At 44.8% G+C, this 21,378-nt stretch overlaps 1 protein-coding gene across 2 annotated transcripts in view; it reads right to left on the reverse strand.

The window, feature by feature from the left end:
• DOCK1 (dedicator of cytokinesis 1) overlaps positions 1–21,378 on the reverse strand; it is a 702,192-nt gene that overhangs the window by 534,172 nt on the left and 146,642 nt on the right. For both annotated transcript variants that reach the window (XM_061635676.1, XM_061635677.1), the window contains exons 19-21: positions 13,925–14,022; positions 10,283–10,372; positions 197–297 (exon numbers count right to left, since the gene is read on the reverse strand). In XM_061635676.1, coding sequence (XP_061491660.1) covers positions 197–297; positions 10,283–10,372; positions 13,925–14,022 — 289 coding nt within the window. The remainder of the gene's footprint in view (positions 1–196; positions 298–10,282; positions 10,373–13,924; positions 14,023–21,378) is intronic.

Below are 21,378 nucleotides of genomic sequence, written 5' to 3' on the forward strand. Positions count from 1 at the left end.
ACCTCTGTAAGAGAGCACTTGGATAACACCAAGTCAATTCAATCTTTGCACTGAGAAAGTAGCCTTAACAATAGTCCTGGAATGCCTCTTAAGCTATGTAACCAAGAGCAGAACAGCCTAACTACGCCACCAAGCTAACAGTCCTATGTTTAGAAGGCTTATTTCTGGGCCATAATACATTTAATTAACAACTTACGTGTAGGCCAAAGTAGCGCTGAAATGTTTCTTAATGTAGGTTTCCAAAACAGGATTAAAATGCTGGAACTTCCGGTCAGCAATTAGTCCAATGATAAATACCTGTTAAGTTTGAAAGGACACTCTATTATCATGAAAATATAGTATTTTGAATGTTTATATATTTAGTGGAAGCAGACAATTAGAGGGATTTCCAAGCAGCAAGAGATGTTTGTGAGGAGGATTTTCTCTTCATACATTCTATTTAAGGAGAAGAGAGCAATTTTGGACAGCCACTTAAATTATCAGCTGAACCAAAGCAAGGGTTTCAGAGGGTGAACTGTTTGAGGAATCAACCGCTTCGCTCCTAATGAGACTAAATAATAGTCTGTTTCAGGAGCATTTTCTGTAGAATTTACAGCATATTGTTTCCATTTGCTCGATTTATCACTTTCAATTCTTCCTTTTCAATTCTTTATCTCTAGCTTACCTCTTTAAATGACTATATTCTAACTTACAAAGGTTAAAGTCACTCTGGCACAGTGATACAAACTCTTCTACAATTAGGGATATAGAAGTTGTACATATTCTGTCCCTGGTACAAAGAGGGCAGTTTCTGATTTTTACAACACCATACAAAGGTCATTAAAGTCCCCTATATTGGCATGACTCACTAGGACAGCAATATCACCTGGGGAATAACAGAAAATAATAAAAATCCCTTAAAAAATTCCATAACATATTCAAATAGATCTCTTTTGTACGAAAACCAAATGCCAACTTGCTTAAAACAATCTTGCTTCCATATAAAAAACTGATTTTTCCAACTGATCAAATCCAAACCATCTGCTCCCACTAGTGGTACATGACCTGGTCTCCTCTTGCCTAGACTACTGTAATGCGCTCTACATGGGGTTACCCTTGAAAACGGTCCGGAAGCTGCAACTGGTACAGAATGCGGCGGCACGCCTGATTAAAGGCAGCTGCTGGCGAGATTACATTACTCCAGTTTTAAAGAAGTTACACTGGTTACCAGTTATTTTCCGGGCCCAATTCAAGATGTTGGTTTTGACCTTTAAAACCCTATATGGTTTCGGCCCAGTCTATCTGAAAGAGCGCCTCCAGCATCATCAGCGATGCCGCTCAACAAGATCAGCCTCAAAAGACCTTCTCTCCATCCCACCAGTTAAAACAGCTAGACTGGTGAGGACTAGGGAGAGGGCTTATTCCATTGTGGCCCCCACTCTATGGAATTCCCTCCCAAACGATCTCTGCCATGCCCTCTCGGTGATGAGCTTCCGCAAGGCCTTGAAGACCTGGCTCTTCGGACAGGCTTTTGAGGTGGGTTAGGTTTTATTATTGTTGTTGAGATTTTTAATGTTCTAATATAATTATATGTTTTTATTCTGTATGTCGTCCAGAGTGGCTGGACAACCAGCCAGATGGGCGACTAATAAATCTAATAAATAAATAAACAAACCATTTTTGAAAAATTATTAATTAGACTGAAAGAAGTCCAGAACCAGTCAGAGCCTCTTGCAGTTAATGGCTATATAATACTCATTTGCAGGACCACCCCAGGCATGCCGGGGCCCTTGGGCATCAGCTTCCCCCAGGCCCTGGTGTGTGTGCGTGTGTGTGCGTGCGGGCCCCCACGCCCCCCACCTGCCTGTTGCCTGTCTTTTAGCATTGCCATTAACCAAGATGGCAGACACGGTTTCCCTAAGGGGATGAAGCCTCCGCCGCCATCTTGGTTGATGGCACACGTGCGTGCTACGTGCGCACATCTCTGCCATCAACCAAGATGGCAGCAGGGGCTTCAGCACCTTAGGGAAACCTCGGCCACCATCTTCATTAAGGGCAATGCTAAAAGGCTAAACGGTAGGTAGGGCAAGGGAATGTACCATTGGTCTCACCTGAAAGGTGATTTTCATAGGAGGTATCCCATCACTGCGGGGTTGTAGCTCCACCTATCGTGCGAAGGCAAGAATGTTTTTGAAGTCAAGACTAGGGGCGTCAGGCCCCTCCCGCTCTCCAGTTCATTCTTGCCTTCGTACGAACAAGATTGAGATTTCTATAGCGTAGCTTTTAGCTAAGTCTTTCATGTTTGTTTGTGTGTGTGTTTGACAGAGTGCGGAGGTATTGTTACTTGTGTGTCTCCCAAGTGTTTTCCTCCCCTCTGTCTTGTGTTTAACTGATTATTTGATTTCTGGGGATTTTTCTTGGGGGGGGGGTTTCCCTTGCCCGGGCAGTTTATTTTCCCTGTTGATTGCTTGACGGCTCTTAGAGAGACCGCGGCTGCGGTTCCCCTCGTCCTTTGGCCTTTTAACGTTTTTTCTTCCCGGGTTTTGCCGCATCCCTCGGGAGCTTGCGGCTGCAATTATACTCTAGCGGCTTTTCCTTGCTGGGCTGCCTCAAGCCGCGCTCTGTGGCGCTCTCGGAGAGACCACGGCTGCGGTTCTCTCTGCTCTCAGCGGGAGCTTGCGGCTGCGACTCCCGGCGTTACCCCGTTGCCTGTTTTTAGCCTGCCTGGGTTCTGCCGTGCCCCACGGGAGCCTGCGGCTGCGGCTCTCGCAATAGCGGCTTTTTCCCCTTGAACTCAGCCTCGCTCCGTGGATTTAAATTTCCCACCGCAAAGAGCTCTGCAGTCGGCGGCGGCGGCTGCTTGCTCCTGCTGCCTTACCCGTCACAGTATTCTCCTCCCCGCGGCTGCGGCGGCGAGACTGTGCTGGGCAGCCCCTCCCCCAGTTCTCTAGCATTTGTCCGCCATTGCTCCTTCTTCATCTCCGCCATTTTTTGACTATTTTTTCCCACTCTTTTTATGGGCGCCATTTTGTTTGCTCCTTTTCCCCCGCCCTTTTTGTTACCCCCTCCCTCCTTACACACAAATCTACAACTACTTCAACCTATACTACTGTGGCTGCATCATCATGGCTGTGGCTCTAACCTCAGTTACTGAACTGTACAGCATTATATTGACGCCGATACCATGGTGCATCCTGCCCCCTCTGTGGCCATGTACTAAGCCTGAACTATATACTGTACATTCTGCCCCCTCTGTGGCCGTGTACCAAGCCTGAAATCCAGCCTACATTATACTAACACCTATACCATATATTGACGCCAATAACATAGTGCATCCTGCCCCCTCTGTGGCCGTGTACTAAGCCTGAACCATATACTGTACATCCCAGCCTACATTATACTAACGCTGACACCATAGTGCATCCTGCCCCCTCTGTGGCCGTGTACTAAGCCTGAACCATATACTGTACATCCCAGCCTACATTATACTAACGCTGATACCATAGTGCATCCTGCCCCCTCTGTGGCCGTGCACTTAGCCATCTGCCAGTGTATCCTACCCCCTCTGTGGTCGTACACTGTGCCTATTCGGGTCCCTACATCCTGCCCCCCCTGTGGCCGTGTACTGCACCCAAAGTGAATATAAGATGGCAGAACAGCCAGGCATGTCTCAAACAGCCAAGCCGCAACCTTCCAAGGCAACTAAGACTAAGCATGCTAAAGCACTGGCTAAGACCAAACATCCTTCCAGCCATAGCAAACCAAAGCATCCACGCTATGCTTCTGTGCCGACCCCCACCACAGCAGCTCAGGAACACATACGAGATATATTCCATTCACCTGCTGCTTCCTCTGACGAGGAGGACTTTGCTGGCTTTCCTACTCAGCCTTCGCTTAACCACCATCCCTCCATGTTGCCGCCCAGGGCTTATCCTTCAGCTCAACCCACGGAGCCAGCTACTAAGGCACAAACATCTGCTCCAACGGGGACGCAGCTGTCCCATGATTTCCTTTCTCAACTTCAAGGCATGCTGTCATTTTTCACCCAAATGCAGTCACCACCACAAGTCCCTGCCATACCTCAATGAACTAGGGACCAACGTGCGTGTCATGAAGCACACCCTTCCTGTTCTCCAAATCCCCTTGATGTAGCCAGAGGCAGATGTATTGACGAAGCTTCGTATGGGGAGGAGTCAACCTTCATTGACCACGTTGAAGGAGATGACTGGAGCGACTATTCGGAACATGAGGAGGATACATCGTATCGCCTGTTTAATGCCTCAGATTATCAGCCCCTGGCGCGCAGGGTAGTTAACACCCTTGGTCTCCAAGCTGCGCCTTCAACATCTACCACTCCAGCTATCAAAGGGGCCAAGGTCCTCAAATCTCCTGCACCTACTGAGCACTACATCCCGGTGCCGGATCCCATCGCCAAACTGGCCTCTGAAGAATGGTCTCATCCATTCCAAACTCGCCGCTTCAAGAACCTGGCTGACAAGCTTTACGCCCTAGCTCCGGACTTTGCCACCAAGCTAGCCATCCCTGGCATACACGAACCAATCGCTAGCCTAGTTTCACGATCTCTTTTGCCCAGGGAAGGAGAATCCCAACTAAGGGACGCTACTGAGCGACGACTAGACTTCGCCCTCCGCAAGAATCATGAGGCCACTGCTTTCTCCATACGTGCCTCCGCATCAGCCTCCATCTTTTCTAGAGCAGCTATGATGTGGCTGGATGATTTTCTAGAGGACACTAACCCTGATCCTGTCTCTCTCAGAAGGTCACTGATAAAGTTGCGTAAGACAATGACGTTTGTGGCTGATGCCACTTTGGATGCCACTCAACTGGGGGCACGAGCCATGACGGCTCAGATAGTTGCTTGACGGACCCTCTGGCTTCGCCACTGGCAAGCTGACTCTGCGGCCAGAATGAATTCGTCTAGGGCTCCCTACTCCGGATCTCTACTCTTCGGCGAGGAAGCTCTAAAGGCAGTGCTGGTTGACCCCAAAGACGCCCACAAACCGGTTTTGGCCACTGTTAAGAACATCGACCACTGGCCTTTCAGGCGATTTCCTCCCTTCCGTACTAACCAGCCCTTTCGAGGAACGCGGCCAGGAGGACGAGGACGCGACTTCAGATCATATGACCCCAAATCATTCAGGGGATCCCGGAACCAGCGTTTCCAGGGTAGAGGTCGGTACCAAGGGCGCAGGGGTACCTCATCATCCTCATATAGGGGAGGGCCTCGCCAACGCAAACAGTATTAACGCACCTCCCGTTGGTGGCAGATTACTTAATTTTGGAGACCAGCGGCTGCACCTCACTACGGTCTCCTGGATCAGGGAGCTTTTCTGTTATGCATAGCATCATGCAGACAGCTATACACCACCTCTTGGACATAGCGGCAATAGAGCCAGTCCCCACAACTGAGAGGTCGGAAGGGGTGTACTCCCTCCTATTTGCTGTGCCTAAACGAGATTTATCATGGAGGGCGGTATTGGACCTCAAGTTCGTCAACCGTTTTGTAACATATCGCAGGTTCAAAATGGAATCACTCCACTCCATTACAGAGAGTCTGCATGAAGGAGACTTCCTGGCTTCTATCGACCTTAAAGAAGCGTATCTCCAGGTCCCCATTTGCATAGCCCACAGAAAGTTTCTTCGGTTTGCCTTTGGCCACCAGCACTTTCAATATAGAGCGATGCCATTCGGCCTCTCCTCTGCCCCAAGAGTATTTACTAAAGTGCTACTCATTCTAGTGGCTTATCTCCGGATTCAAGGGGTTCATCTCTACCCATACCTGGATGATCTGTTAATACGGGCAAAGTCTGAAGAGCTGGCTCATCATCATTTAACGATCACCCTCAATGTCTTGCAGGCCTACGGCTGGCTTGTCAACTTCAACAAAAGCCATCTTCAACCAACCCAATGCCTACTACATCTAGGGGCGATGTTGGACACCCTGCAGGCAATGGTATTTCTGGCTCCAGATCGCATTACTGCCATCACAAGCATCACAAGGTCCCTGATGCAACAAACATCCGCAGACGTCATGCTTCTAGCCAGGGTGCTCGGAATGTTCATCTCTACCATCCATATTGTGCCATGGGCTCGAGTCCACACTCGTCACCTTCAGTGGACTTTGTTGCCCTTTCAACAGGACATCGCCAGCTCCAACCATCGCAAAGTTCACTTGAGCCCCGCACTGTGCCTCTCCTTCCGCTGGTGGACGAGGGTCCAACACCTTTCCAAGGGCACGCCGTTCAGAGAACCCCGCAGAACTGTTGTAACCACAGATGCCAGCCTCATCGGCTGGGGAGCCCACTGCAACTCCCAGTACGTTCAGGGGGTTTGGTCCACCGCAGAGCAGACTCAAAGCATCAACTGGCTGGAGCTAAAGGCTGTACACTTAGCTCTACTTCATTTTCAGTCTCTGTTCCCTTTGGACCATGTTCTCATTCGAACAGACAACACGTGTGTAAAATCACATTTGAACAGACAGGGGGGCACCAGGTCTTGTCCTCTGCAGGACCTAGCCTCCCTCATCTTTGTCTGGGCAGAACAACATCTACAATCCCTGAAAGCAGAACATCTCAGAGGGATTTGGAATGTGACAGCAGACTGGCTCAGCAGACAACAAGTTTTTCCGGGAGAATGGAAACTTCATCCAGCCATTTTCCATCGCCTTCAGTGTCGGTTCGGCGCATTCTCAATCAACCTGTTTGCCTCTAGTCGTAATTGCCAGCTTCCCAGGTACTTTGCCTGATACCTGGACACAACAGCGGAAGCAGTGGATGCGCTATCAACACCGTGGCCACAAGGTCTTTTGTACGCCTTCCCTCCAATACCAATGTTAGCCAAAATCTTGAGGAAGGCACGAAGCGAGAGAGCACTGCTGGTCCTGATAGCACCATTTTGGCCACGCCGACCGTGGTTCTCGGACCTTCTTGCAATGTCAGTAATGGATCCTTGGACAATCCCAGTCAGGCCAGATCTTCTATCACAGGGTCCAGTATGGCACCAGGACCCCACTTGGCTCAACTTAACAGCGTGGCGTTTGAGCGGGGACATTTGAGGTCGGCTGGCCTGTCTGACGCTGTTATTGATATTATCTTGGCCTCGAGAAGACCATCTACCACTCGGATTTATCAACATACTTGGGTGGTTTTCTCCAAGTGGTGCCAGTCCCACCACCACGATCCATCCCAGGCCACCGTGCAACAGGTGCTACAATATCTACATAACGGCTTCATGATGGGACTTAGACCCAACACCTTACGTCGACATGCCTCTACCTTGTCGTCTATTCTATCAGTTTCTTCTCCTGGTGCGACTATCGCCTCACATCCGTTCATCAAACGCTTTTTGAGGGGAGTCGCCCTACGATCTTCAGCTGTTGTCCATTGGTTTCCCTCATGGAGTTTGCCGAAGGTTCTGCAGGCTTTGCAACGCATCAGAACTGTGCCTCTACGTATGCTGTCCTTCAAGGTCTTGTTCCTGATCGCAATCACATCTGCCAGACGAGTTTCGGAGTTGGGCGCATTGTCTTCTGCTCGCCATCTCTGCGTCTTCCATAAGGACTCTGTTGTACTGAAGACTGATCCTTCCTTCCGTCCCAAGGTTGATTCAGTCTTCCATTGCAACCAGGACATTGTTTTGCCTTCCTTTTGCCCGAATCCTACCCATCCTTTCGAGAAGGCTTGGCATTCGTTGGATGTCCGGAGGGCTCTCAAGACCTACCTGTCTAGGACCCAGGAGATACGACGAACTGAGTCTCTGTTTGTATCCTTTAACCCATGTTCTATGGGGCATAAAGTAGCTAATTCCACTTTATCCCACTGGCTGCGGGCCTGTATTGCTTTAGCTTATGAATTCCCTAGGCTTCCAGTACCAGCTAGCATAACAGCTCATTCAACTAGGTCAGCGGCCACTACGGCTGCTTTTGCTACCAACGCTCCTGTTGCTGATATTTGCAGGGCTGCAGTCTGGTCTACCCCTCACTCGTTTATAAGACATTATAAAATTGATTGTTATGCCTCTGCTGATGCCTCTTTTGGCAGACGAGTGTTGCAACAGGTTCTTAATGAGGATTAGCATGTGGGTGGTCCCTCCCTGTATGGGCTGCTTTGGTACATCCCGCAGTGATGGTATACCTCCTATGGAAAATGTACCATTGGTCTCACCTGAAAGGTGATTTTCATAGGAGGTATCCCATCACGACCCTCCCAGTTGGAGGATGACTAGATATTTCTCATGTGTTATATATTCCTGTTACGCTATTATATTTAAATTTTATAGTGAAGTCAAGACTGCTAGTTCTGTTATTTCGCTACGTTGGAGTCACGTTATTATGAATGTTACTATTGTGTTATTTTCCTGCTGGCAGGCCTGTTGGCCTTGTTATTGTATTTTTAGATATTTCTCTTTAGACTCACTGTGAATGACCTGGAGAGTGCTAAAAGGCTAAACGGTAGGTAGGGCAAGGGAATGGCAGGCAGGCAGAAACTCCTGCCCTGCGATCCACGGCTGCTGCAGTAGATCACAGAAGGTGAACAGAGGGGCCCCTGTAGCGCCAGGGGCCCTCGGGCAAGTGCCCCACCTGGCCGTCCTTCAGAACCGGCCCTGCTCATTTGTTAAACTGCCATGGGTTAGTTTGTTTTTTGTTATCTTCAGGAAATGGCATTTTGGGAGAACAGCTTCCTTTTGTCCCAGTTTACATACAGCTAGAAACCAGTATTATTCCCTGCCAGGTCACAACAAACAATTAAACGGGATTGTTTACTAGGTATGCTGTTCCAAAGGGTGTGACTTTTCTGCGTTGATAACACTAGGAATTCCAGCATATAAAAAGGAAAATATTCACAGTAAATATTATTGCTGCTTTTTCCCCCTTTTCTTTTGCCTGCTCTTTTCTCTCTCTTTCGGTTGGGGTCTTGCAATATAACTTTCAATGTATCCAACAGCTTGGATGTTGCTGAATCATGCACTCTTGTTCTGAAGTGAAATCTGAAACGACTACCCTAGTCCCTTTCTTTCTACTTGCAAGGTTTCCTTGTTTGGGGAAAACTTCAGCTACCTCCACAAAAGTACCCACCACACTTTTGCCTCCACAATGAGAGGATGCTCACATATAGTATTTTTGTACATGAACAATTTATCTTCATATTAATTTACACTGTACATCCTCAAAATTCTTTCACCTTCTGCTCTACACTATTACAAAGTCCTACAACCACATCAGAATGAACAGCAACACTAACATTCTACAAGATAACATGAGCTCACACATCAATGTGCCTCTTATACAACAGCAGAATACATTATACTTGTTCTCAAACCAAAAGGTCCAACTGAGGGCCAAACTAGCCAAGATGATGAAGATCTGTCACTGGATCACCTGTCTCTTTAAATGTTGCCAATAGTAAATGCAGAGATGGGAAGAATCCTGATCAGGAAAATGATGTGTGAAAAGTTAAAACTCCTTCTCTCCCCCAGTACCACAGTCCTGATGAACCCAATCCCATGGGAACTGATATTTACCCCTTTAAGAGAAACAATGTATTTAAGCTATTTATATACTGCTTAATTACAAGTACAGGCTGTATATTTTTTCCGCTAAATAGGGCAAATTGCAAATTGGGGAAGAGGATTAACCCTACTGATGCTATTTGCCAATATTTGAAGATATTGTTTTTTCATCATCCCTTCTAGTTTAGTTCCAAGAGATTAAGATTTCTAACTCCTACAAATATTCCAATACACATTTAGACACTTCAAGGAAACAGCAGCATATACACCCAAAGCTATTATTTTAACCAGCCAATAACACCATCATTAACCTGAAGGCTAAGGGTCTGTAAATATGATTAGTGCCTGAATGGAACCCATGTGAAGCCCCATATAAGCTTTCCAAGAGATATATGTACAGTAGGGCCCCACTCTTATGGCAGGTTATGTTCCAGGTCCCCACCGAAAAGAGAAAACTGCTGGAAAGTGGGGCCCTACTGTATTCCAGCTGCCACTCTACAGCTGACAATGATCAGCTGTAGCGCATGAGCTCCCTGCACTGCAGCTGATCGCGCACTACAGCTGATCAGCTGTAGTGCGCGATCAGCTGTAGCACAGGGAGCTTGCACGCTACAGCTGATCGCTGTCAGCTTGAGCACAGCAGCTGGGGCTCCCCATGCTACAGCTGATCGCCCCACTGGCACCACTGTATTAGCGGAACACCGAAAAGAGGAGAGCCAAAAAGCAGGGCCCTACTGTATAACATAAATAAATTAAATCAAAATTTATAAATTACCAAAGCATCAAACACCAAAGTGTCAAATGTCTCGCTCTCCGAATTCTCCATCATGATGTTAAAGAGCGCATCCAGTGTGTCTTGGAGAAACTGCAAACAAATATAAAAACCGCATATCATAACAAAATCCAGGTTTCCTAATACACATAATGTGTGTAACAGGGGTAGGCAAGGTGGTGCCTTCCAGATGTTGTGGGACTACAATTTCTGGCATCCTTGATGAAAGCTGGAAGCCACAACAACATCCAGAGGGTTCCAAATTGTCTATCCTGGTATAAACAATACGAGGGAGGGGGAAAGAGAGAGAGTAAGAAGCTTTTGTGTAAGGGATATAATGAGAAAACAGATCAGACACAGTTTTAGCACCTTTTTCTTATTTAAATAAAACAGACTTTTTATTCTATGCATATAAAATGTTAAAATCAAAGTTCATGCGAAACTAATACATGGAAATAAAGTTCTGATTGCTACAATTAAAAATATTAATTATTTAATCATCACATTTTTCTGTGGGAAAAAATCAGAATAAAAATAGACGCAAACCAAATGCTTAAAAAAGTAACCACATGATACTGTATTTAAGACTGAGAATATTTTCAGTGACACCACTGCAAAAAATCTCAGGCTCCTAATTACCAATTAACTGAACACACAAGTCATATGAAATGCACAACCTTCTAATCCACATTGCCCTAACAAAACAAAAACCCACCCTAAAACATACTTCCAAGTAGAAAACCTGAGTGGCAAACTAACTTTTGTTTATGAAGGGGTAAAAAGCATAAAAACTGTAACTTTAAAATGTATGTAACCCAATACTTGAATTTAAGCAAGGACATCACAAATTGTAAGTCCTCCATCTAAAAGTAGAAGGGATTAAAATGTGTTTCAAAAACCAGGTATGGGTATACTGAGTTTTATGTAAAGCCAGGATTGGCCAATGTGATGTCCTTCAGGTGTCGTGGATTACAACACTCAGCATTCCTCAGCATCGGCCATGCTGACTGAAGCTGATGGGAGCTGTAGTCCAAAACATCTGGAGGGCACCACATTGCCTAATCTTGGGTTAAGCATTAAACACATCTCTCCCAGATGTCAACTAAACTCTTCTACTTCAAAAGAAAAATGCAGCACATACAAAAATAATCAGTTAAAAAATAGAACCATAAAATCATTTCTGAAAATTGTACCTAGCCAAGGAAACACTGAAACACTGTATGAAGAGTCAGTATAGTTTAGCGGATAGAGTGATGTGGGAGCTGTGTTCATGGGGTGTACGGAAAGTGAGTTACTTGAGTGGGGGAAGACAAGAGGAGTGTACTAAGTTAGGCCACAACAGTGTAGTAGGAGGATTCATGACAGGGTGTGTAGGAAGTAGGGTGTACCAGAAGGAGAGGAGAAATAGAAAAGTGGGATGTACCAAGGACACAACATTGGGAGGGGGACTAATGGGCATATATCAAAGGGACAATAGGGAGAGAAGTGTCCCTAATAGGAAAATAGTGGGAAGGAGTTTAGCAATGGGGGAATCACGGGGAACGTGAGAGAAAGAGAGAAGGAAAATGGGAGTGTACTGTGGAGATAGTCACAGGGTGGTGGAAAAAAACTGTGGAGGACGGAGCCTCTTGCACACAGGGAGCCTTGCAAGGTGTCTTGGGCAGGGGATTGACAGAAAAGGAGGGAAGAGAAAGAGGCATGCAAGCGAAGATGAAAATGTAGGTACAAAGGGCCTGCAGAATAGGAGGGGTTCAAAATTGGGGAGAAGGTGAAAAGAGGGCTTAGGAGTTGCAATGTGTGGGAGATCCAGGAGGTTACTATGGGGGTAGGCTGTGTGCAAGGAAGGAGAGGTTGCAGAAAAGAGAGAAGGTATGGGGGAGGTGAAAAGCAGGTGCAAACTGGGAATGCACAGTAGAAGGAAGAAGCAGGTTCAGAAATGGGGTTGGGTAAGGTGAAATGAGAGGGCTTAGTAGTTGAAGAGGGTGAGAAGGCGAAGGTTTGGGGGGACTGGTGGGGAGTTGGGGAGTGAAGCAAGTAGCCCCCTTAGTATTAAAATAAAGGTAGGAGGAACATATAGTTGGATACCATATGTGATGGCCTGAGCTACCGGACAGAAAGGCAGGGAGGAAATTATTTACTTAAGTTAACTTGCCTTTTGAACACTTCAAAAATTGAGAAAATTCCTATTTTTACTGGAAAATCCATTTTGCAAGGATATGGATAAAAAAGGGACAAAGAACTGAATAGCCATGCCAATAACACAACAGCAGCACCACTCAAAATATTACCATGACAGCTGTTGTATTAGGTCATGCATATTACAAAAGTATTTTATGTTCCAGTTGTAGCTATCCATACCACACAGAAGCTTGCTCCTCCACTATTGGGAATGGATTGTTTGGCACCACACAGGACTATAGCCCTATGCATAGTAGCATGAAGGGCATATTCAAGTACAGACCACAGTGGGCTTGAACTTTAGTGCCACTCCTGAGACCAGGTTTAACAGCAACAACAACACATTGAGTGTGATTGTATAGGAAGGCTATTGCACAAGCTCATCCACAGGTGGAGTTGCTCTGAGCAAGGATCTTGCAAAGCCTCTACATGTTAAAAAGATACTTGTGCTATTGATTGATTGATTGATTGATTGTATTTGTATACTGCCCCATATCCAAAGCTCTCTGGGCTCTCTGTGTTGGCCTTCTTATAAAGAGAACCACATTTGTTAAAGAAGATTGCTAGTCGGGCGGTATATAAATTTAATAAATAAATAAAAATAAATAAGATCAGACATCATCAGCAGGGCTACAACATTGGTCCCACTCCACTCTGCACTCAAACATACCCTACATGCAAGTTAGACATGCGTGAGGTATTGTATTTGAAAGTATGCCTCAATCTCCAGTTCATATAAAACAGTTCACCATGTAATGGTTTGCATCCAGACCCCAATATTTATATATGGCTTTAACTAAAGTGCTTTGGTAAAATTTCATGTTAATTACTTTATACAGTATTCCTTAATTACTGAAAGATGTCCACTCGAACAGGTTTTTTAAATTTGATACTTATTTTAATCTGCTCAACATAAAGACCTTTCAAAGTTCACTCACTCTCAAACTATTATACCACTAGGCATATGATTGGATTGAGTTTCATATAAATGCATTTAATCCAAGTTTATCAACAATCCTGCCTAGGAAGTGGTCTTTCTTGTTATTTCACTATGGGTAAGTTACCAATTATTTGGCTGAAGCCTAGCAATAATCCTATGCATCACTACATGCAATTAAGTTTTATGTGAGTTGGTGTGTGCAAAAATCGATCATACAATTGCTGTTTTAACTACCAGCATGAGCCAATCTTAAACTTCAACAACGTTCTCTGAAATGCATTTGCTCTTCATATTAAGTGGAGATAAAAATCCATTTTATCAATAAATAATGAGCAGGTTGTTTTCACTTAGTAAAAACCATAAAGCACTTTTACAGGATCATCCCTGTTTATCATACATGTCAAAAATTGTGTACATTTACAAGTAGTATTACACTACATTAGATATATTAGATGTAGAAATAAAACTTAAATATGCTTTCAAGTGAATATATCAGCAAAACATCTGCTAGAAAATGAATTTGTTACCTTAACAACTTCGCCCCCATCAACTTTCATTAATTGCCTCAAATTCTGTTGCAGTAGATTTGTATTAGATCGCCACTTCAAGAGCCCCAGCAAGTCCACTAAGTGCAAACAACGAACAGCAAAACAGAAAAGGGCAAATTTGTTAGCTCTACTGTCAATAAATTACAATGCAGACTAAAGATGGAAACAACACGCTTAGGCTGCCATCCTATACACACTTGTATTGGAGTAAGTATTGTTGAACTCACAGGACTTCTAAGTCACTACACATAGGATTATGCTGTGAAATCTTTCATATCAGCAAATTTGCACATCATAATTTGGACAGGCATACAGCAAATTATCATATTGATATGAAAGCTATCTACATGTACAGAAAAAGCACATGGGGCAGTGTTTTCCAGAGTAGAAAGCATCATTAAGTCATGTTATTCCCCTCCTGTATTCCAAAATAGTTCAACACCACACTGGTAAAATTTGAAAGGTGACTGGGTATTTATTTATTTATTTATTTTATTTTATTTCTATAAGTAAACAAGTTTCCTTATAGAATGGACCATTGGTCTCACCTGAAAGGTGGTTTTCCCAGGTAGCATGCCATCACGTGGGTTATACTGCCATCTAACATACGAAGGCAAGAATGCACAGGAGTCAATACCTGGGCTGCTCCTTCCAGCCCCACTCCAGTTCATTTGTGATGAGGCCGAAGTGAGACATCTGAACAACAGTCATAAACAGAACAGGCAAAACAGCAACGAAAAGGGCAACTGCCCAAACAAAGCTGCAGCAACAGCCAGAACACATACACAAAGGTTTTGATTCATTAACACATTATAAACTTGTTGAAATTGAAGAGACCTTATCACTAAAAATCATGCATGAAAAGATGGTACAGTATAATACACCTAGGCAGCTTCCATCAGGGAGGGCTGTGATGGCATGATACCTGGGAAAACCACCTTTCAGATTAGACCAACGATCTGTTTTCCCCAGGCAGCATGCCATCACATGGGAGATAGCAAAGCAGCCCTAGTAAGGAGGGACTCCCCACTGCCTAAACATGAGAAACAACCTGTTGCAGAACACACCTCCCCAAAGAAGCATCAGCAGAGGCATAGTGGTCTATCTGATAGCACCTGATCTGAAGCAGACTATACTGCTGCCCTGCAAATATCTGCAAGAGGTGCATTTATTGTGAACACGGCTGTGGTAGCTGCAGACCTGGTAGAATGCACCGTGACATTGCGAGGCACCAGAAGCTTGAGTGACTCGTAGACCAGGGCAATGTAGGGGCGCAACCAACAAGATAAGATAGATTTTGCCACTTTCTTCCCCAGAGTTCTAAGATGAAAAGATACAAATAAGGAATCGGTTAGTGGTATGTCTTGGGTACAGCACAGGTAGACCTTGAGGACTGCAGACATCTAGAGAATGCCAGGCTGTCTCGAGCGTGTGAACAGGATTAAGACAAAAAGATGGGAGTACAATGTCCTGGTTACAGTGAAATGCAGCACTTATTTTGGGCCGGAAAGATGGGTCCAGATGTAAACTACTGAGTCCTTAGGAAAAGTACAGAGATGGCAGGCCAATGAAAGAGCTCTCAACTCTGACACCCATCTAGCCGAAGACACAGCCACTAGAGAGATTTTGAAAGACAGCACCCGCAAGGACATGGTCCTGAGGGGCTTAAGTGGAGGGTGCTGCCATGCTTGCAACACTTTCCGTAAATTCCAGGGTGGAAACAATGACATACTGCCAGAGAGACCGAAGCAGCTCCCTTCAAAAACGTTTAGCCAGAGGGTGGGAGCCCATGGGGATACTTGATGAATTATCAGTCAAGATCAAAGAGATAATAGAAGCCTGATGATGCAAGGTGTTGAGCTTCAATCCCATCTTCAAACCTTTATGAAGGAACAGTAAAACCTATTAGACTCTATAAGTTGGCTTTAGAAGGTTGTAGGCCACAGGAGACACACCAGCTGGAGAATGCCAACCACATACTCTGGTAAGTTCAATAGTCAATGGCCATCTAGAAGCCAGGATGGTATCAATTACTTCTTGCGATAGGCTGGTGCGAATCAACTGTGTCTGCTCAAATGCCAAGCTGTCAGACTCAGCCAGTCGGGATCCAGATGCTAGATCGGTCCCTGCAAGAAAAGATCCGGCTTCACTGGCAGCCTCCAAGGGTCTGCAACTGATAAGGACAGGAGATCAGAGAAACAGCCGGCGTGGCCAGTACTGAGCTAGTAGAACCGATTGAACCCATTTGTGTCAAAGCTTCCTCAGTGTTCTGTCTAGCAGGAGAACGGGAGGAGACGCCAATAGGAGGCAGTCTGGCCAAGGAGTCTGGAGAGCATCTACGGATGCAGCCTTTGTATCTAGATACCTCTAGAAAAACCAGAGAAGCTGAATGTTGTGGCTCAAGAGAAACAGATCTACATGCAGAGTACCGAAACGGTGTTGGAGAAAGAGAAAAACTACTGAGCGTAGCCTCCACTCCCCTGGAATCACTTGCTGCCCGCTGAGCCAATCTGCAGTGACCTTCAAAACCCCACTGAAGTGGTCTGCCCTCAAGGATAGCAGGTGTCTCTCGGCCCAATAGAATATTAGTGTGGCCTCCACCAGAAGGGAAAGAGTTCTCGTGCCCCCTTGCTGGTTCAAATGCGGTTTAACACAGGTATCGTCTTGGCTGGAAGAGGCAAAGGGCCAGATGGACTGCTTTCAACTCCAATTACACAAATTGAACAGTGAAGTATGCCTTACCAAAGTCTAAATGTTTTGATAAATGTAATATGGAATTTTAAACTGTTATAAGTTGCCCAGGGAACTGCCGATGAAGGTCAGGACTTGACTGAACAATCACCACCTTCCAGGAGAACTGCACCTCAGCACATATATGACTATGTGAGCAACCTTCAGTCTAGTTACACAAATTGAAACAGCAAAATGAGCCTTACTAAGGCTACATGGAATTTGGAATTGTCTTAAGTCGCCCAAGGACCTGCTGGTGAAGACTTAACCGAGCAACCAGAATTTAAGTTATCTTGTTAAGCAACATTTACCCAGAAAGATTGCCACGAGACCCTTATGGCCTTCAAGGAAGTCCCTGGATAAATCCAAAAATTTACTCAGACAGTTATGAAGGGTTGCAACTGTTCAGAGTAGAAAACTGGAGCTTTGCATTGATGCCCTAGAAACAGATAGGGCAGAAACCTCATGTAATAGACAAAACTGTATTGCTTATTTACTCTTTTCCCACCGGGATGAATGTTTATTTTCTCAAACTTCTATATGGTCATGTTCCTCCATACGTAATTCCTGTTATGGGTAGTGCAGAGTGTGTTCTTCCTCCCATGAGTAACTGTGCTGGAGACCAGCCATTGTCCAATGGTGTACTGCGGTAAGACAATAATACCTTATATAAAGCTCCTCTACTGCCTTTTTCATCAGGTTTTTAACTGTCTGGATGGACCTTTCCACAAGGCCACTGAATTGGGGGTAACAGGGACTGGATGTACTGTGACATAAGTCCCAATCTTTTGCAAACTGCTTAAACTCTGAACAGGAAAACTGAGGTGCATTGTCACTAAAAAGTTCACATGGGATTCCATGCCTTGCAAACACTGCCTTCAGGCTGGCTATTACTGATGCACTGCTTGTACCATTCAGATTGTAGATCTCTGGATACAAGGAGAAATAATCAGTAACTATCAAGTATGTTCATGAATTCCAAGCAAAAAGCTCAGTGCCAACCTTCTCATATTCTCTCTGTGGAACAAGGTGCAGAGGCAGAGGTTCCACCTGCTGGGATGGCTGGAACTTTAAACAAGTGAAACAGTTTGCTACTCTGTTAACAATATCCTGGTTGGCCTGTGGCCAATCCATTACCTCCCGTTCCTTCTTTTTACATTTTTCAGTTCCAAGATGACCTTCATGGATCTTTCTGAGCATTTCATGCCAGAGGGTATAGAATCACTCCCTTGCTGTCTTTGAAAATCAGCCCATTCATCACTGAAAGGTCATGCCTGCAATCCCAGTACTTCCATAGGCTTGGATCACAGCTGCTGCAGTCCTGCGGCCAACTGTCAAGTATACATTTTTTCAGAAGGCACATGGCATCATCGTTCTGTTTCTACTAGAATTTGCTGTAATTTTCTATCAGCCATTGGAAGTGACTGTAGTATCAGGTCTACATATGGCTGGCCCTCAATATCCGAAATATACTCTGGGTACAATGAAGGCTGTGTGGCCCTGGACAGTGTATCCGCTGTAAACATCAATTTGCTTGGTGTGTAGGACACGATCAAGTCATATTTTTGTAATTTGAGCATCATCCTTTGGATTCTCAAAGTACAATCATTTAATGACTTTTCAAACAATGCTATCAGAGGTTTATGATCAGTTTCTACTTGTACTTTCTATCCATAAATAAACTGGTGGAACCTCTGGTAAGTACACAGGATACCTAGCAGCTCTTTTTCAATCTGTGCATACCTGGTTTCTGCCTCAGTCAATACCTTAGATGCATATGCCACTGGTTGCCAGTTACTGTCATGGTTCTGCATAATCACTGCACCCAGCCCAAATTGTGAGGCATCCGAAGAAATCTTAAGTGACTTACCAGAATCATAGAACTCTGCTAAGTTCCTTTTTGAAGATGGTCCATGCTTCCTCCTATGGTGCATCCCAGCACCACTCATGTTTGTGTCCAAGAAGTGCCCCGAGGGGTGTTGCTTTACATGCCAATTTGGTATAAATTTCCAAAGGTAATTAACCATCCCTAGGAATCACTGCACATCTTTCTTGGATTGGGGCCATGGCATCATTTAAATAGCCTCAACCTTTCTCTTGTCAGGTTTTGATCCCTCTGTAGAGATCACATCTCCCAAAAATGTCAGTTCAGTGATTCCAAATACACATTTTTCTTTATTTAATTTCAGATTTGCTGCTCTTGTTGCATCTAAGACCTTCTGAAGCCGCAGATCATGTTCAGCTTCGACAGACCTCCACGCAATGATATTATCCATTGAGGTGTCAACTCCATCAATGTGCTCATATATCTTGTATGTGGTTCTAGTAAGTAAGTAAACTTTATTGCCTGGCCATAGGCCTTTGCAAGTCATACAATCAATATAAAATCATACAGTCTATATACATAAAACTCATTAAAAGAAGCACTTTCATTAAAATGTCGGGGGTATATCCTTAAGTCCAGTATAGAATTTCAGTTCAACATATCTACCACAAACCTGCTAACTACCAGTATCCTAACAGGAGGCTGGCTATCCTACGGCTGGTCTGCTTGAAATTTTGCCAGGAGCTTCTGCGCTGCCAGAGCGAAAAGAGCGACATGGTAAGTGACCGCTGGGTCAGTATCAGACAGGAGAAGAGCGATGGTGGGAGCTATCTGTTCAGAGTCCACATGGGGCAAAAGGCCATTCAAAAATTTGGCACGTGGGTGGATATAAAGTGGGCACTTTAGCAAATAGTGGGGCAGATATTCCACCATCAAACCCCCACAAATACATAGCCGCTGGGACCAGGGGGTCTGATTATATCAGCCTTCGAGGACTGCACTTGACATTGTCTGGAACCTAAGGGCTGTAAATGCCTGCAAATGCCTGCCTGAGGTTTATCGTTAGGAATTGGTCCAGATATCTTGCTCTAAAATGATCACATTTAAAAACTCCAAACCATTTGGAGAATTTAGAGATAATTATTGCCAGCCTGTTGAGCCAGACACTATGCTGAAAGATAGCCTCTCTAAGCCTGGACTTGTTGATGGAAGTTGAGAGGACATGCAGGGGTATGTAGTAAGAATGGCAAATCTTCACAAATTGGGAACACCAGAATTTACCCTTTAGAACTCTTTCATCACAGGTTTTTAAAATTAGCCTAGCTGGGGCGAGTGGAGTAGTTCTCCAATAGTTTAGCAGAGCAATATGGATCCGTGCTCTAATAGAGGGGAGACCCACCTCCGCACGCAGTAAGGCCGCTGGTGTACTGATAGGCAGTAACAGGAGTTTTTTCAAGAAATTGTTTTGGACTGTCTCAAGAATGTGTATATGAGAATCCTCCCAGCCCCAGAGGGGAGCTCTATACAATATCTGAGCTAATACCTTGCTCTGGAAGATTTTCAGTGCAGGTGTAACTAAATTACCCCCTGCTGAGCGAGAAAAATTAAGAATAGCTCTGCAGGTTCTTAAAGCTGTAATTTTGGTAAATTCAATACTCTGGTTTCTCTCCAGATCGTATGTGGTTCTATGGTACACTTCCGACACGGAAGCCACACCAAATGGGAGCTACAGAAAACAATAACTCCCAAATGGGTATTGAACGTACAGAGCTTAGAACTGTCCTCTGTGAGTTTTAACTGCCAAAAGCCAGAGGAGGCATCAAGACTGCTGAAAAAGCAGGCATTTGCAAATGATTTCCTCCCTAGTGGGAAGTTCGAAATGCTCCTTCTTTATAGCCTTGTTAAGGCTCCTGGGATCAAGGCAAACCTGTAACGTTGCTAGGTTTCTCTACAATGACTTAAGAGAGCTCACCCATTCTGTGGGTTCTTCAATATTCTCAATGACCTGTAAAACCTCCATCCTTGATAGCTCCTCTCTGAGCTTGTCACAAAGTGCAACAGGCACTTTTCTATATGGATGGATCACTGGGGAAACTGATTTATTTATTTGGAGTGTATTTTCACCTGGTAAATAGCCAAGTATTTCAAATATATCGTGATAACTCAAAATCAGCGTCTCATTTTCTTGTTCTCCATTGGCTTGCATGGCCAGTACCCATTTAATCAGATGAAGCTTCTCACATGCTGCCAAACCCAGAATTAGAGTCACCTGTTAAGGAACTATAATAAATGCCAGGTTGTACACATGATCTTTGTATCTGATGCAGGCAATACAGTGTCCCTTTACTGGAATCTTCACTCCAGAATACCCAGTTAATTTAATACTTATTGGATGTATTTTTGGCCTGACCTGGAGTCTTTCATACTCCTCTTCAGGCAACACGTTAACCTGAGCACTTGTATTGAGCATAAAGGACACCATTGTTCCTTGTACTTCCACTGGCATTTTCCAGTTCTTCCCATTCTCTCTATCTGATTCCACTACATCCACAAAACCTGCTCCTCCTGCATCTGCTCAACAGCATACACTTGGGATTTCAGTACTTCTGGCCTGCAACATTTTGCAAAGTGGTTGTGCTTGCCACTGTTGTAACAGACCTTCCCACATGCAGCACACTGTTTCTGACAGTGCTGCCTGCCACAGTTTCTACACGTTTGGCTCAAGCCTCTGTCTCCTTTCCCTGAAAGAACCTATATCTTAGGAGATAGATCCTAGGAGAAGGAAGCGTATAGAAAGCTAGTTTTCAACACCACCCTAGCAGGAAAGCTTCAGGGAACACTGTAAACAAGGCTAAATTCCAGTCGGAGAGAAGGGGGA

The sequence above is a fragment of the Rhineura floridana genome, chromosome 7, assembly GCF_030035675.1.
Source record: "Rhineura floridana isolate rRhiFlo1 chromosome 7, rRhiFlo1.hap2, whole genome shotgun sequence".
Lineage (NCBI taxonomy): Eukaryota > Metazoa > Chordata > Lepidosauria > Squamata > Rhineuridae > Rhineura > Rhineura floridana.